Below are 18,449 nucleotides of genomic sequence, written 5' to 3'. Positions count from 1 at the left end.
AAAATGTCAATTCCTTCTAGTTGTATTGAGGCGACAAAATCCTCAACAGTTGCACTTGGAGTACTGTTATATTCTCCTAAAAGAAGAATAGCACCTTTAGGGACAGCTCTAACAACAATTTGATACTCCTCAGGAGTGAATGTAACATTGTGTGTTCTCATAAATGCTGGATAATCATATAGTTGTCCATCATTATTCAATATAAATGTTTAACAGAAATAATGTTGAATATATAAATACATATTTGAAGTCGGAAGTTCACATACACTTTAGCCTAATACATTTCAACTAAATTTTTTCACAATTCCTGACATTTAATCCTAGTAATAATTCCCTGTCAGGTCAGTTAGGATCACCACTTTATTTTAAGAATGTGAAATGTCAGAATAATAGTAGAGAGAATGATTTACTTCAGCTTTTATTTATTCTATCACAATCCTCAGTTTGTCAGAAGTTTACATACACGCAATTAGTATTGGTAGCATTGCCTTTAAATTGTTTAACTTGGGTCAAACATTTGGGTAGGCTTCCACAAGCTTCCCACAGTAAGTTGGGTGAATTTTGGCCCATTCCTCCTGACAGAGCTGGTGTAACTGAGTCAGGTTGGTAGGCCTCCTTGCTCGCACTCCTTTTCAGTTCTGCCCACACATTTTCTATAATATTGAGGTCAGGGCTTTGTGATGGCCACTCCAATACTTTGACTTTGTTGTCCTTAAGCCATTTTGCCACAACTTTGGAAGTATGCTTGGGGTCATTGTCAATTTGGAAGACCAAGCTTTAACTTCCTGACTGATGTCTTGAGATGTTGCTTCAACCACATAATTTTCCTCCCTCATGATGCCATCTATCTTGTGAAGTGCACCAGTCCCTCCTGCAGCAAAGCACCCCCACAACATGATGTTGCCACCCCCATGCTTCACAGTTGGGATGGTGGACTTTGGCTTGCAAGCCTCCCCCTTTTTCCTCCAAACATAACGATGGTCATTATGGCCAAACAGTTATATTTTTGTTTCATCAGACCAGAGGACTTTTCTCCAAAAAAGTACAATCTTTGTCCCCATGTGCAGCTGCAAACCGTAGTCTGGCTTTTCAATGGCGGTTTTGGAGCAGTGGCTTCTTCCTAGCTGTGCAGCCTTTCAGGTTATGTCGATATAGGACTTGTTTTACTGTGGATATAGATACTTTTGTACCTGTTTCCACCAGCATCTTCACAAGGTCATTTGCTGTTGTTCTGGGATTGATTTGCACTTTTTGCACCAAAGTACGTTCATCTCTAGGAGACAGAACGCGTCTCCTTCGTGAGCGGTATGACGACTGCGTGGTCCCATGGTGTTTTTACTTGCATACTATTGTTTGTACAGATGAACGTGGTACCTTCAGGCGTTTGGAAATTGCTCCCAAGGATGAACCAGACTTGTGGAGGTCTACATTTTTTTTCTGAGGTCTTGGCTGATTTCTTTGGATTTTTCCATGATGTCAAGCAAAGAGGCACTGAGTTTGAAGGTAGTCCTTGAAATACATCCACAGGTACACCTCTTTCATGAAAGATTCTTTATCCATAAAATGAAGTGGGCAGAGAACAAACCCCTCTTCACATTATTTATGATAGAATTTAAATTCTATAATTATATTTTGAAATGATCAGTAAATGCAAAAGAAATGCGCACCATAAAATAATTTAACAAATTGAAAATAATGCTTGATATGTAATACTGTCTGTTAGGTTTATGTACTCTTGTTTGTATATTTCTGTTTTTTTGTATTTGTTGTGTTCATAATTTATTTTTATTTTTATAATAATAAAAAAATTAAGAGAAGTGAAAATAATAATAATAATAATAAATAAGCAATGCACTTACTTCCTGTTCTGAAAAAAGTAATCGGGGCTGGTCTTTATGAGGATGAAAACCCAATCACCGTCTAGTATTCGATTCCGGAAACAACGTCAGCCTTCTGTTTACATCGTAGGACGTATTCAGATAAATGTCGATGTATTGAATCTTATTTTTAGACACGTTTATACAAATAGAAACATACCTCACAATTTGTTTGATCGCAATGGGCGGTCATGGTGTGATGGCAAACGAGGAATCGTTGGATTACTCGGTGCACGAGGCGTGGAATGAGGCCACCAATGTCTATTTGCTCGTCATTCTGGTTAGCTTCGGACTGCTAATGTATGCTAGAAAGTAAGAGGCTCCTTTGTTTTTTTGCGTCCGACTGTTAATACATATATAAGTCTTTTGAACTAAATGTGTGTTTAATAACATGTTTTTGATACACTTTGATGTTACAATGCTTCCAACCAGCTAGTGCACATGAATGACAGTTTACTGTTGGGTCTCACTCGCTTTCCTCCTCTTCTCCCCATCAGAAATAAGAGGAAGATCATGAGGATATTCGCTCTGCCCCCCACAGCTGGAGCCACGACCGAACCGAACTTCTATGACAGCCTGCAGAAAGTGAGACTCCGCCAGCAGCTGGAGATGTACTCTCTTGGTGAGTTTGTCAGTCACAGTGATTGCCGGTTCTATCTAACCTTTTGGGGGCCCTAAGCTAGACGCAAAACATTTTAGTTGCCCCCCCTTGACGGTGGAGGGAATTCTACACATTGTGCCATGGGGTGAAGAGAAAGATTTGCAATTTTATTACAAATTTCATGCAATTCTACTCATTTTGCTATCGGGCAGAGATACTTTATTTTGTGGTTTTACAGCAAATTTCCTGCAATTCTTCCTATTTTGCCATGAGGTGGAGTGCCATTTTTGCCATTTTATAACACATTTTCTGCAATTCCACACATTTTGTAATGACTTAAGCCATGTTAATATGATATTTAAGTGAGAATGACTAACAAAATCAATCGGGACCCACTGGAGGTCAGGGCCTCCGGGCATGGTATTTGACCATGATTACTACACATTTAGATACCTGCCTAGACTAACTACCAATCCAAACATTGTTAGCTGACATGGCTAATTAAGTGACTGTCAGTTCCTGACGTATCAAGAGAAAGATGGCTGATGTACAACCAAGCGACCCCTTATGCCTGGAACGGCACTGGTCTCAGTGCTGTTGCAGAATAATGCGTCAGTCAATGTTAGACTTGTGCTCACTCATGATAGAGCTTGAGGTCAAATGCATATTTAACATAGAACAATTCTTCTAGATACATTTTTATATTTCTGTCCATGATTAGGAACTGACCTCAAATCTGTTAATCACTCAAGTCAAATATATTTCTGGTTTATCAAATAGCTCTGTGTCATTCACTAATAAACTCTTAGCTCACACAGCACTTCTAAAATATCTAAATCAATCCCACTGTTTAAATTGGTATAATTCGGACTTCTTTATGCCTTAACAGCGAGGAAGTTTGACCAGCATCAACACCAAGGCCAGAGTGAGAGTGTTCAGCTCTCTATGGAATGAGACTACAACAACAAGGTAGCATGGCCCATCATCGTGCCTGTCTCTCCATCCCTAAGCCTCTTTGTCTTTGCTAAGTCTCATCATTACTACACTCCTGAAGTCGGCATGGGTACCAAGGAGGAAGAAGTCGAGGGTCAAGGAAGGTTTCTGTAATTATGACGTGTCAAATCGTTTGTGTTTGCACAAGTTGTTGCTGTACGATTTGAAACAAGGACTATAATGGATTTGGGTATGAAGAATTACTGGATGTTCCCCCTGCAACATCTGTTTTTTTTGTTGTTTTTTTTTCATTTCTTTTGTCTTTTGTATGTATTTTATTAGTAATTTTTGTATTTTATTCAATTCCTTATTGGATTATGTGTGGATTTGTCGCCCCATAGTGGTTTTAGGAGAACCTCCATCCAGTGTTCAATATACATCCTGTACAGTGACAATTCAAATAAGTCTTAAACTTGTAAAAAAAAATATAAATATATATATATTACAACAATAACCATTTCATTTAGCATATCTATTTAAATGTTTGGTTGTCAAGAACTGTTTCATTTCCCAGTTTCTGATCCTCCTATAGATTCCTTATTATGGCATTACTGCTGGGAAAGCTTAAAAGTGTTGAGAGTTGACTTTTACCCAATCCACTTGCTTTTTCTAAAAAGGAAATGAATTGCTATTATTACTCTGGTTCAAAATAAATTTAAAAAACAAGGGACCAATGAAGGACCAAGGAATTGTATTACTTTTTGCTTGATTTCACCCTCTCCCTCCCTCTACTTCTTTTGTAATAATTCATTTAATAGCACAATTCTCAGAGCAGAAAGTTAGGTCTGGTGCGCGTGTTTTTTTGTAGAGCAAGATGGGGTAGGTGTTTGGGAGGCAGTGATTGAGGAAGGTGACATTTTGCATCAGGGGCATAGCAGAAAAGTTGGGCCTCTAATCCATCAAATAAATAAATAAAACATGAGTCAGAGGAAAGCCGTGGCCCAGAAACACAACACAAAAGAGGCCAAACAAATGTGTGTGGACGTCCTTCGGAGGTAGTGTAATGGAAAAATGATTACTCCTCGCAGCGGTGAAATGGCACACTGATTAAACGCATCAATACATCAACGACCGGAGCGCAGGGCCAGATCCTTACCTATTCTAAATAGGGCTGTGTGTGTGTGTGTGTGTGCATTGAATCTTTGCTTATTCAGTTTTGTCGTGTGCATACCCCTTTGTTGTTGCTGTAACTCTGAGAAGAGACTACTTCAGGATACTCTACTATTGTCCCACTGTAATTAAAAACCTGTGGACTTATTAGTGAAATACAAGCAGCACAGATAAAGTAAATGGTTAGAAATTGGTAATATCCCCAACTTCATTTAAATTCAGATGTAGTATATGTAAATATAGATTACATGACCAAAAGAATGTGGACACCTGCTCATTCCAAAATCATTGCCATTAACATGGAGTTGGTCCCCCCCTTTGCTGCTACAACTGCCTCCACTCTTCTGGGGAGGCTTTCCACTAGATGTTGGAATATTGCTGCGTGGACTTGCTTTCATTCAGCCACAAGGGCATTAGTGAGGTCGGGCACTGATGTTGGGAAATTAGGCCCGCACTCCCATTCATCCAAAAAGTGTTCTCGACAAGCCTTTTCTGTATGGACCTAGCTTTGTGCACGCGGGCATTCTCATGCTGAAACAGGAAAGGGCCTTTCCCAAACTGTTGCCACAAAGTTGGAAGCACTGAATCATCTAGAATCATCTAGTATGCCGTCGCAATACGATTTCCCACCAAAACTAAGGGGCCTAGCCCAAATCAAGAAAAACAGCCCAGACCATTACTCGTCCTCCACCAAACTTTACAGTTGGCACTATGCATTTGGACAGGTAGCATTCTCCTGGCATCCGCCAAACCCAGATTAATCTGTCGGCCTGCCAGATGGTGAAGCGTAATTCATCACTCCAGAGAAGGTGTTTCCACTGCTCCAAAGTCCAATGGCAGCGAGCTTTACACCACTCCAGCAGGTGCTTGGCATTGCGTATGGTGATCTTAGGCTTGTGTGAGGCTGCTCAGCCATAGAAACCCATTTCATGAATCCCAACGAACAGTTATTGTGCTGATGTTGCTTCCAGAGGCAGTTTGGAACTTGGTAGTGAGTGTTGCAACCGAGGACAGGCAATTTTTATGCGCTACCTGCTTCAGCACTCAGCAGTCCCATTCTGTCAGCTTGTGTGGCCTACCACTTCATGGCTAAGCCGTTCTTGCTCCTAGATGTTTCCACTTCACAATAACAGCACTTACACTTGACTGGGGCAGCTCTAGCAGGCCACGAATGTACTTGTTGGAAAGGTGGCATCCTATGTCGGTGCCACGTTGAAAGTCACTGAGCCAGTAAGGCCATTCTACTGCCAATATTTGTCTATGGGGATTGAATAGCTGTGCATATTTTATACACCGGTCGGCAGCAGGTGTGGCTGAAATATCCAAATCCACTCATTTGAAGGGGTGTCCACGTACTTTTGTGTATATATAGTGTATTTATATCAACATCGGTGTCCATTTTAAATGAGAATAAGTGAGTTGACAGTCATTGGGCAAATATGGGAGTATGGTCTTGCAGTTATTAAATCCATGTCCCCGCCTCACCGTTATCAACCGAGAGATAATCCATGCCCATGAGTCATCTGCTGTATTATCATGAGCCGTAAGGTACAAACCCCAAATGCCACCTAGCCTATAGTATTAGGCTAGTACCAAAAAAAGATTATATCATGTGAACAAGTGTGTTAACGAGATAATGAGCCATTGTACATGTGCTTTTCTAATTAATCTGCTGATGTAATCAATCAGTTTCTCATTACCAGAGGTTTAATATTTAACCAGTACTATCCCGTTGAGAAACATTATTCACGGCAAACATTAATCAATAGCTAATCTGGAGTTAATTGCTTAATTACCAAATGGACTAATGAGGTCGTTAGTGGGAGAGGTCTAAATGAACCGCTCAGAATCTTCACTTCATTCTGAGAATGAAGGGGTTCAAGAGGAGGAGAGTAGAGGAGAGGACTAACGATACCAGGACCACGGTGTTCCGTCCACACCGCTCTTTAAAACGTCACCTTATTCAATTCACTTCTTGCTTTTCCTCTGTGAAGGAAAGTGGGTAGGGTTGTATCCTTGACATTCAGCAAAGTATGATAGAGTGATAGAAAAGAGAGTGGTTTACCTGCACGTCAGTACACTTGGAGGGTAGCATGTCACCTAGAATGACGGTGTGTGCGTGCGCACATACTGGGCGTTTGTGGCTAGCTAGGTGGTGGAAAAATTAGGCACAGCTCGGTAGTTCTCAATATTGTTTCATAAGGTTTAATTAAAAATAGTTTATCACTGGGTTTGGGATAACACAGCGACTCAATCTCCCAGCAATGAACTGTCTCCAACCATGCAGAAAGCTATTAATAAACACCAGTCTGAAACAGAGCGAGAGAGAGGAGAGGGTTGAGAGAGGAGGGGGAGGAGAAAAGGAGAAGAATTAAGGGATAGAGAGGGTTGGGGATGAGAAGAAGGGACCGAGAGGGAGATGAAACCCAGCTGATAAATGAATGTAATCTCACAGTGAAAAAGTGAAGAGCCACCGTGGTTATACATCACCTGGAGAGGCTAATGAAATATGCTATCTGTTTCTGTTAGCCAAAAAGCCCTTCGAGGGATTCTAGTTCATCTCAATGAATTCTCTGTTTCTCCCCCTCTCTCTGCATCATACAGCAAGTGGGAGAATAGTTAGACTTCAATATTTTGCTCTCTCTCTTTCTCTCTCACCTTGCTCCTGCTTCATCCTCCCCTCTCATCCACTTCCTTTTATTAACATTTCATATATGTGGAGATGTTATGATTAAAGAGAAATAGACAGCACGGTTTGGCCTATTTTAATCTCACCTGACACAGTCTTTATGGTGATGGTAATCATGGTATTGCAGGACATCAGCATATTATACACGAGCTCACATTCTTATTCCATCTCCACAGCAGCCGCCTTGAAAAATACGAGAAAAGTAAACAGCTTCATAATTTAGTTTTTATATAAGAAAAAGTCAGGAACAAATGCAGCTGACCAAAAACTCTGGGTGTTTTGGCTGTATTAGTTTGAAACATTCTCTCTCACAATACAATAAAGATTGGTGGTTCTGGTTTGTTTTGAAAGCAGGAAGTGGGCCAGAGCCTAGGGCGATCACTCTCTCTACCCTCTACATCCGAGAGCCAGTTCAGAGAAAATTACTTTCTTTATTTTCCCTCTTCAAACTGAAAGGGACTTTCAAGACAATCTCTCTCCCAGGGACATGCATTAAATACATTATGTTCCTAGTTTCCCAGGACTTTTGCAGTGTACTAGTTCTGAGAAATGTTTGTCATGAATTGAGATTATCAACTTCTAGCCTTTTCTATGCAACACTAGGAGTAATATGCAAACACGTATGCCTTGTGCATGCATACACACAAGCCTACATGCACACGCCCATTTACACACCACAGGCACCCACACGTGTGACCTGGAGTGGACATAGACAAGAGGATATCTCTTAGAACAGGGCTGCACTCTTCAACACAGCGGGGACAATCTCTCTGTTCTCGTCTTTATTACTGTAAGGTGATTTATCGTGTAATATAACAAGCCTTAACTTGAGCCCCTTAAAATGTCTCCCATATTAACTGGACATTAACCGTTCGGTCTTCTCCACTCCTCTCTTCATTAGCCAGAGAAAGCAGACAAGCCAATCACGCAGCCTTGTCAGCCGCGGGCTGCGACAGGAAGGAGCTTGGTGTTTTATGGGTGGTGTGCATCATATGACGGACGGGTGGTACATGTTATGGTTATTATGCTCTATGGATGGTCTATCAATTAGCTTTATTGAATAAAGGTGATTTTATACTGATGTGTGTTATTTTCTTCCGTAGCTGAATAGGGTATTATCCTATGACGTGCTGTAAGAGCGTGTTCAATGTTATGGTTATGCCCACAACATGTTTCAGCAACCCCAGTGCCATTATTTGCATGTCTGATCTTTTCCCTGATGTGTAAACAGCCTGAAAACCACATGGAATCTGATCTTTTGACTTCCGATTCATACCACTTCCATATGTGGATTCCTGATACAAACCCCATCCTCCATATGCGCCATCTGTCTGGTTGCTCAGATCAGATTTTTATGCTCTGAAGCAATTTTTTTTGGGGGGGGGGTTGCAAATGACCTGGCGTGTTAAGAACAAATGATTATTTACAATCACGGCCTACCTCGGTCAAATCTTCCCCTAACCCGGATGACGCTGGGCCAATTGTGCTCCGCCCTAATGAAATCCCGTTCACGGCCGGTTTTGATACAGCCCGGGATCAAACCAGGGTCTTTAGTGACACCTCTAGCGATGCAGTGCCTTAGACCGGGAGATCGATTGCATCTGTGTGCTACTCATAAACTGTGTTTGAATACCCATACTAATATACTGTATACTACATACTTAATGAGTATGTACTACATACTATATACTATTATTTCATTTTAGTTTACTGTAAACGAACGGTAACCTTTCAGGTTAGCATACTAGCGCTTCGTCTGTCTACCGGAAGTTGATGCTGTCGCTATGCAACCTCTTGCTAGCTTGTTAGCATAAGAACTTACTAGCTAGACATTTTATGACTTAGGGTGTGTTCTTAAATTCAATCTGGAGTGCCAGAAGCGCTCAGAGTGTACTCTGGGTGTTTGTAAATTCAGAGCATTGTCAGATTGTTCGTTTGTAAACTCAGAGCATTCTGGGAACTTTTGGCATACTAACTATATCCATACCATGACCAATAAGCATGCTATATTCTCAATTTACATCACAAACAGTATGGTTAGTATGAGTATTCGAACACCGCTATAGAGAATGATAGAGAGTGTATCCTTACATGCTACCTATTATGGTGTCTATGTGCGCACGGGCGGTGCCCATGAGGCAATCTCCATTTTGAAGTAGTCACAATTGGCTGATCCCTCCTGATGACCTCTTTGGACATGACTCCAACAGTGTCATCAGGAGGGATCAACCAATGAAGTTGCAAGTCCCACCCAGTTGACTACATTAAAATGATATTACTCATGTGCAAGTATGGCTTTTTCAAGTTTTATGTGTGCTTGTTTAAAAAAAGAAAATGGTTTAATTCAATTAATAAACTAAAAAAAGAAGCCCTCAATAGCACTGCCCATGCTAAAATGGCATTTTGCCCACTAGAGGCCTATATCATTCTCGATGGTGCTACTCCAGAGGATACATCAGTATGAATGCGCAAATCTGATATGGGTCACACAACTGAGTGTGGACAGTCAGAAAAGATAGGGTGGCTGTGTAAAGACAGCCGTTGTGATCTACTTCATTCATCCATTCACTGCTGCTCACTCTTTTGTGTCAGTAACAGTTCCACCTCTCCCTCCATTTTCCTCATCAGTGGACGACCAAAAACAGCCTTAGTCACTAGATAGAGGAGCCATAGTGCATTGAACGTGACAGACCAGACAAGATAAATGCACCCGGAGCCATAGATCGCGTCGTCCCATTAGCCAGTTGAGCCTGTTTCCTCATGACCTTTTCTGCGATGACATGATACACCACCTCCCCATCGTCACGGTAACACATCCCCCGACTGTGTAATCCTTTAGGTCCTATTTAATCTCTGTAATCGTCCTGGTGGCGGAGGGATAGGGCTTTAACTGTCTCATTATAACCTGAGAGGTGAGGATCATCAATCCATGCTGTGTCTGAAATGGCACCTAAGCCTTATTTCATTTCTAAGATGTATTTATTTTCTTGGGCTTCTGAGTGGCGCAGCGGTCTAAGGCACTGCATCTCAGTGCTGGAGGCATCACCACAGACACCCTGGTTTGAATTCAGGCTGTATCCCAACTGAAAAAAATATTAGTGTCAGGCATCTTCATGATGCCCAGCCCACGTGGGCTTATAAAACAATGCATTTGGTGTACTCATTACCTGTATTAACTGCACCTGTTTGAACTCGTTACCTGTATAAAAGACACCTGTCCACACACCCTTAATATTCCTTAAATACACTCCTTCAAATGAGTGGATTTGGCTATTTCAGTTGCGGACAGGTGTGTAAAATCGAGCACACAGCCATGCAATTTCCTTAGGGAAACATTGGCAGTAGAATGGCCGGTGCTGAAGAGCTCAGTGGCTTTCAACTTTGCACCGTCATAGGATTCCAACAAGTCAGTTAGTCAAATGTCTGCCCTGCTAGAGCTGCCCCGATCAACTGTAACTGTTGTTATTGTGGAAACGTCATGGAGCAATAACGGTTCAGCTGCGAAGTGATAGGCCACACAAGTTCACGGAACGGGACAGCCGAGTGCTGAAGCGGGTAGCGCGTAAAAATCGTCTGCCCTCGTTTGCAACACTCACTACTTGAATTTCCATGGCCGAGCAGCCGCACACACGCCTAAGATCACCATACACAATGCCAAGCGTCGGCTGGAGTGGTGTAAAGCTCGCCGCCATTGGACTCTGGAGCAGTGGAAACACCTTCTCTGGAGTGATGAATCACGCTTTACCGTCTGGCAGTTTGACGGATGAATCTGGGTTTGGCGGATGCCAGGAGAACACTATCTACCCGAATGCATAGTGCTAACTGTAAAGTTTGGTGGATGAGGAATAATGGTTTGGGGCTGTTTTTCATGGTTTGGGCTAGGCCCCTTAGTTACATTCCATATTAATGCCCATGATTTCGGAATGAGATGTTCGACGAGCAGGTGTCCACATACTTGTCATTGAGTTCCTTTGTCCAAGGGTAGTTATGTTTTATCCCATTTTTTTTTTTTTGGGGGGGGGGGGGGGGGGGGGGTTGTTATCCTGCCCTCTGGCATATTGATAAGATGGTTCCATAATCAAATAATTTCCCCCCTCTGTCTTATTTCACAGTGATCCCATCCCATGTCTCCTTGAATATCAAGGCTTGGAGCAAGCTTATTCACTCCAAGGGAACATCTTATGTCTCTTTTCTTATCTGTTTTGTCTTCTTCACAACCCCAGATTCCAGCAGCATAGTTCAATATAGGACACACACATGAATTATAGTGAACTATATAGTACACAACTAACCTATGGGCCCTGGTTAAAAGTATTGCACTCTAAAGGTTAACGTGTGCCATTTCCGACACAACCTGAATCTAATGGAATGTACCTGGAAAGATCTCATATCACTATGCTTCGGTTTTTCTATCCCAGGGATTAAAACGTGGCCCTTTTTTTAATATTTACTAGTGGTAATGATTGTTATAGATAAAGACAATTCCTCTGTTCTATTTCTTCCTACTGTGACTCTGTTTTTTGGAGAATCCCTCTGGCTCCGCCGTGATTCAATTACACGTGATAAAGGGGGACGATGCCCAGAGTGGAGGGAGGTAATTTGAGACAAAAGGGGACCATTATGATTCTGTAACTACCTCTCCTCTCCCCAAGGATGGTTCACTGCCACCATGATGATCACTTTATCAGGGGAAACGTGGAGCCCTGATTTTAGGCTCTGCAGAGCCAACATGGACCCACTCCACATAGGCTTTACAAAGCCAAAATTGCCCCTGTTCTCATAGGCTTATCAAAGCCAAACTGAACAGAGGCATCACAGGCTTAATCGTTTCAAAGTGGAGTCCACGGTAACAGGTTGGCTAGATGGAGCCAAGACGGCGCCGGCGGCAATTGGCTTCCCAAGCGCAAATGGAGACACCACTTTTAGGCTTTTATGGACTTTTATGGCATTGATGCTCTGCCTCACCTCCATTAAACTGCAGTGTTTTCAAGGGGAAATACAGAAACAGTGCTATGCCCGTTCTGTTTGATTGCCCATCAATAGAATAATAAAGTTGTATTGAATTGAATTGAATTGCACTGAACTGAATTGGGGTTGGAGCGAGGCATTTCAATGAAATTACGCTGAACCAACGTGGAACAGGTGTTGAATTGATGCCCGTGCCCATTGGGCAGTCTGTCCATACGCAGCGGGTTAAATCACCAATCCACATAACAAAAACTGAGTGGGGAAAAAGAAAGACTAACTTCTCAATGAACAATTTTTTTCCTTTCTGATTGGAGATGTAATTCAAAAGCTAAAAACATTGCCCGGGAGAGAGGTTATCTAATTTCAATGAAACAAAGCTGGACAGAGTGTTAGCTGTAGCTGTTATGTAGGGGGCTAAAACAGGATGTCACGTTTAACCTAGGTGTGCGTCTCTCTTGATAAGACATTGAGGTTTAATATCCCCACAGCTCCATATCACTTCCTATATCATTGGATCAGTGGAGATAACGCTGCTAACCTCCTGTCACACAACACTCCACAAGCCGCTATTGCACCTCACACTCAATTAAAAAAGCAACCCCCCCGCCCCCTAACCACCAAACCCAATTCCCTGGGCTGATAGCATCACTCTTGTCTTCTCTCAGATCTTAATGATGGCTGGGGAGGAGGAAGACACACTGTGTACAGGTTTGGACATCAAACCAAACTGAGAACACAGTGTTGTCTGTGTCATTGTTGTCGCTAGTCGTCTGTCATTAATACCATTCCAGCCAGTCCACAGGAAAAAATACTACAGTTTACTATAGAATATTACAGTACTTTACTTTAGAATTATGTAGTATGCTATAGAATACTATACTACACACTGTAGTATTCCTCGATCATGTGTAGTACTTACTATAGATTCTATAAATTCTATAGTATTATAAAAAAAACTGTAGTAAATACAACAGTAATGTCTGCAAAAAACACTACAGTTTTGTAAACTATAGTAATACTACAGTAATTCACTTGCATATACCCAAACAATGCCTCTCCCACATATCTCCCACATAGTGTGTGCCACCCATGAGTGAGAAACGTACATACCAAGGATAGACCATATAGTGTGTTCCCTACAGGTTATAGGTCAGAGCTTCTGCTCTTCTCTATCTGTTCAGACCACAGTTCTACCTACCTACAGGTTAGTATTTGTCCAATAGGTTTCCTGACGAAGAAAGCCTCCGTTTCTATGTCAAATATAACAAAACATAAACAATACTACAGTAACGTCAGTAAAAACACTACAGTAATTACTATAGTATATACTACATATAAATAGTGATGGGAAGTTTTGCTCTTTTTACTGACTCAGATCTGTTCAACTCGTTCAGTTAAAGGAACTCATCTTTCGACTCATTTCGTTCATTTGATACAGTCATTTCCAGCCCAATCGAATGGTGGCGAACGATGTACTGAAAAGTCGAAAGAGTCATGATTCTACAAGCCTTTTGTTCGTCATAGGAGGCTTATTGGAACTGTCGTTTCTGACTGATACTTATGAAAGTGTGATTCAAACAATGTACATTTTTTGATTGCTAGGCATACAAATAACATTATTTATTGAAGTTGCGGGCGCTACCGGACTAGATTGTGAACGAATCTTGGTGGAATCCAATTGCTTGACTGCTGCGAGAGAGATGAGCACTGCGAGAGAGATGAGCACAATATCGTTCTTGAACTGCAGCAGTCACGCAAAGGCAAGCTGTGTACGTTTTGGTTCTACAAAGCTGTGTCCATCAACAACATTAAATAATCAATGCATTGCATTAATTATTGCACCATGCGATCAATTATCAGTTTTTTAAAACATGGCAGTCTGTCCATACGCAGCGGGTTAAATCACCAATCCACATAACAAAAACTGAGTGGGGAAAAAGAAAGACTAACTTCTCAATGAACAATTTTTTTCCGATTTCATTTTTCTTCTCTTCAGCATGATCCTTTTTCCAGTTGGTGTGCGGAGGATGTCTTGGGAGCCGCTGCACCGGGGAACGCACAAACCTGCTATAGGATTCATTGCGACACGCAGGTCAAACGAACGACAACAAATAACGAGTCATTCAGGAAAAACTAATCATGACTCTCGAGTCAGTAAAATGACTCTTTCAAAAATAACGAATAGTTTGCGAACTGCCCATCACTAATAGTAAACTTTGAATAGCCTACTATAGAATACTACAGTAATCTGCTAAAATAAAACACTGTAGTAGGTTAAATACTATAGTAATGTCTGTAAAAACCCTACAGTAAATACTATATAGTATTCATTGCAATGTTTTTTGCAGACTTTATATAGTAGGCCAATACACCGTAGTGTTTTTACGAAAAAACACTACAGAGAATATTACAGTACAGGGTTCCCCAAATGGCGGCCTGCAGGTGTTGGTATAAAGTACACCTTAAGTAGTTTCGTTTTCGGGGGTATCTGTACTTTACCATTTTAGGTTTTTGAAAACTTTTACTTCACTACATTCCTAAAGAAATTAATGTACTTTTTATTCCATACATTTTCCATGACACACAAAAGTACTCAATACATTTTGAATGCTTAGGAGGACAGGAAAATGGTCAAATTCATGCACTCATCAAGAGAACACGTGGTCATCCCTACTGCCTCTGATCTGGCAGACACAGTAAACACAAATACATAATTTGTAAATTATGACTGAGTGTTGGAGTGTGCCCCTGGCTATCTGAAAATTTTAAAAGCAAGAAAATGATGGAATCTGCTTTGCTTAATAATATAAGGAATTTTAAATTATTTTTACTTTTCATACTTAAGTATATTTTAACCTACATTTACATTTGATACTTTAGTATATTTAGAACCAAATACTTATAGACTTTTACTTAAGTAGTATTTTACTGGGTGACTCACTGTTACTTGAGAAACTTTCTATTAAGGTATCTATACTCTTACTCAAATATCACGATTGGGTACTCTTTCCACCACTGCCTGCGGGTGATTTTCCCCAAAGTTTTCTGGGCATATTGTTGTACATAAAAGACTGTAGAAACAACAGCCAATCAGCTCCAAGTGATTTAGGAAATTATTATGTTTTAGTCAAATATACCTGTTTGGCCTTCTTGCAGTACATATTTTGTCTACAAATGATTTGAAATTAAGATCCGGCCCCTGACCGTCCACTCAAGTAAAAGAATCGGCCTGCAGTTTGAATGTAGTTGCTGATCCCTCCTATAGTACATAAATAATACTAATAATTAATGTAGGAGGTTCCATTACATTGCAGTGATTGGTGCTCTGTCCATGCTATTCCACTAGGTCCCTGTAGGGGTCACTGTGACTCTTCAGAGGGTGCCCACACTGCTCAGTTAATTACATTACAACACAACAGCAGAGAGCAGCAGGCCTTTCACAAACACTGTAGCGGCAGCACTCCCGATTCAACACACACTGAGACACGGGTCTCACATTTCAGACGTTGTATCAATGCAAGAAAGCGCACATCTATTGGATAACATGCTGCGACTGTACGGTAAAGCCACACATTTGTAGGTTTTGAAAATCTTTACTGTATTATCTGTCTGATTGACAGCAAGAGAATACCTATCAGTTGTTTAAAAGTAGATGTGTTTACTATTGTGATGCGTAGTGTTGATTGTGTCCTCAGGGGGTCTCCGTCTCTAAGCATTCTTATTGATGATTGGCATCCAAACCATGCTGTGTTGCATTGTAAACACAGCAAAAAAAAAACAACGTCCTCCTACTGTCAACTGCGTTTTATTTTCAGCAAACTTAACATGTGTAAATATCTGAATGACCATAACAACATTCAACAACTGAGACACAACCTGAACAAGTTCCACAGACATGTGACTAACAGAAATGGAATAATGTGTCCCTGAACAAAGGAAACAAATAATAATATTGACTGTTTTCTGCCAAAACATGAACACCCAGTGAGCAAAAATGGGTTGAAAGGATGTCTTTTTTAACTTGTTTTCCTCACTGCATTTACTATGTATTATGTACAGTTGAAGTTTGAAGGGGTCAAAATCAAAAGTAACAGTCAGTATCTGGTGTGGCCACCAGCTGCATTAAGTACTGCAGTGCATCTCCTCCTCATGGACTGCACCATATTTGCCAGTTCTTGCTGTGAGATGTTACCCCCTCTTCCAACAAGGCATCTGCAAGTTCCCAGACATTTCTGGTGGGAATGGCCCTAGCCCACACCCTCCGATCACACAGGTCCCAGACGTGCTCAATGAGATTGAGATCCGGTCTCTTTGCTGGCCATGGCAGAACACTGACATTCCTGTCTTCAGGAAATCACGCACAGAATGAGCATTATGGCTGGTGGCATTGTCATGCTGGGTCATGTCAGGGTGAGCCTGCAGGAAGGGTACCACATGAGGGAGGAGGATGTCTTCCCTGTAACGCACAGCGTTGAGATTGTTGCCATTGCAGGCAATCTCAGTCCAATGATACTGTGACACACCGCCACAGGCCCATGACGGACCCTCCACCTCCAAATCAATCCCGCTCTAGAGTACAGGCCTCGGTGTAACGCTCATTCCTTTGACGATAAATGTGAATCCGACCATCACCCCTAGTGAGACAAAACTGCGACTCGTCAGTAAAGAGCACTTTTTGCCAGTCCTGTCGGGTCCAGCGACGGTGGGTTTGTGCCCATAGGCGACGTTGTTGCCGGTGATGTCTGGTGAGGACCTGCCTACAACAGGCCTACAAGTCCAGCCTCTCTCAGCCTATTGCGGACAGTCTGAGCACTGATGGAGGGATTGTGCGTTCCTGGCGTAACTTGGGCAGTTGTTGTTGCCATCCTGTACCTGTTCCACAGGTGTGATGTTCAGATGTACCGATCCTGTGCAGGTGTTGTTACACATGGTCTGTCACTGCCCTGTAGCGCTGTTTTAGGCATCTCACAGTATGGACATTGCAATTTTTTGCCCTGGCTACATCTGCAATCCTCATGCCTCCTTGCAGCATGCCAAAGATACGTTCATGCAGATTAGCACGGACCCTGGGCATTTTTCATTTGGTGTTTTTCAGAGTCAGTAGAAAGGCCTCTTTTTAGTGTCCTAAGTTTTCCTAACTGTGACCTTAATTGCCTACGGTCTGTAAGCTGTTAGTGTCTTAACGACCATTCCACAGGTGCATGTTCATTAATTGTTTATGGTTCATTGAACAAGCATGGAAAACAGTGTTGAAACCCTTTACAAGGAAGATCTGTGAAGTTATTTGGATTTTTACGAATTATCTTTGAAAGACAGGGTCCTGAAAAAGGGACGTTGCTTTTTTTTGCCAAGTTTATTTCTCCATTTATTTCCATCAGAGCGCTGCTTAACCAGTAGATTTGGAGCTTAATGAGTCAAACTTCTCTGACGGGGGTGTGTGTGTGTGTGTGTGTGTGTGTCGGATTCCTCATTAACCGAAGGGCAGAAATGATTAAGGCTTCAGGTTGCCATGCCAACCGGAGGTCAAGGGTTAGAAGGGTGGTGAATGCAGTGGGCTCGGAGGAGTGCAGGGGCAATGGAGAGATGTCACTGAATTCAATTTGCGTGGCAGAAAAACCCTGGAGCAATTAACTGTTACGCATGCATGCGCACACAAACAAACACACACACACATACACATGACAGAGATAGAGAGAGAAAATGCATGGTGCCTGGAACACTTAACCACCAAGACGACAGAATGTAAAGCGAAAGGGTGACTGAAGAGTTTAATGGAGCTGATGAGAGATGGCGAAAGAGAGAGAGACTGTGTCTCAGTGTGTAAAATGTTTGTGTGTGTGGTCTTTTTTTAGTGTTGGTATGTTCCTGTGTTCATAATGTGTGTGTTTCTGTCTCTGTGTGTGTGTGTGTGTATGTTTGTGTTTGGTGTCGGAGGTCGGTCAAGTTGGCTCTAAGGTTGTCGGGGGAAACAAGCGCTGTTGTGGTTGATCTTTGAGCTCCATTGCCCACTAGAACATTCTGGAAGCATGACCCCGTGAAGGCCTGATCCGCCAGCCGCCGCCATGCAAAACTGTCACTGGCCGCCGTGTGTGTGTATGCGCGCACTGGAGCACAACACCACAGCCTGGTTGTGTGTGAGTGGGTGTTTGACCCATGCAGGGGTGATGTGTGAGAGCCACCGTATGCAAATCCATCACTGCTGGCTGTTATG

At 41.9% G+C, this 18,449-nt stretch overlaps 1 protein-coding gene across 1 annotated transcript; it reads left to right on the top strand.

Annotated features, from left to right (window-relative positions):
- Window positions 1–1,920: 1,920 nt before the first annotated feature.
- Window positions 1,921–4,160, top strand: LOC110505017 (small integral membrane protein 19). The gene is made up of 3 exons (XM_021583954.2): window positions 1,921–2,189; window positions 2,375–2,499; window positions 3,368–4,160. The coding sequence occupies exons 1-3, from the start codon at window positions 2,059–2,061 to the stop codon at window positions 3,430–3,432; spliced, it is 321 nt and encodes a 106-aa protein (XP_021439629.1). The 5' UTR covers window positions 1,921–2,058; the 3' UTR covers window positions 3,433–4,160.
- The last annotated feature ends 14,289 nt before the right edge of the window (window positions 4,161–18,449 follow it).

The sequence above is a fragment of the Oncorhynchus mykiss genome, chromosome 31 (genome assembly GCF_013265735.2).
Source record: "Oncorhynchus mykiss isolate Arlee chromosome 31, USDA_OmykA_1.1, whole genome shotgun sequence".
Classification (NCBI taxonomy): domain Eukaryota; kingdom Metazoa; phylum Chordata; class Actinopteri; order Salmoniformes; family Salmonidae; genus Oncorhynchus; species Oncorhynchus mykiss.
This window is presented reverse-complemented; position numbering and strand designations above follow the sequence as displayed.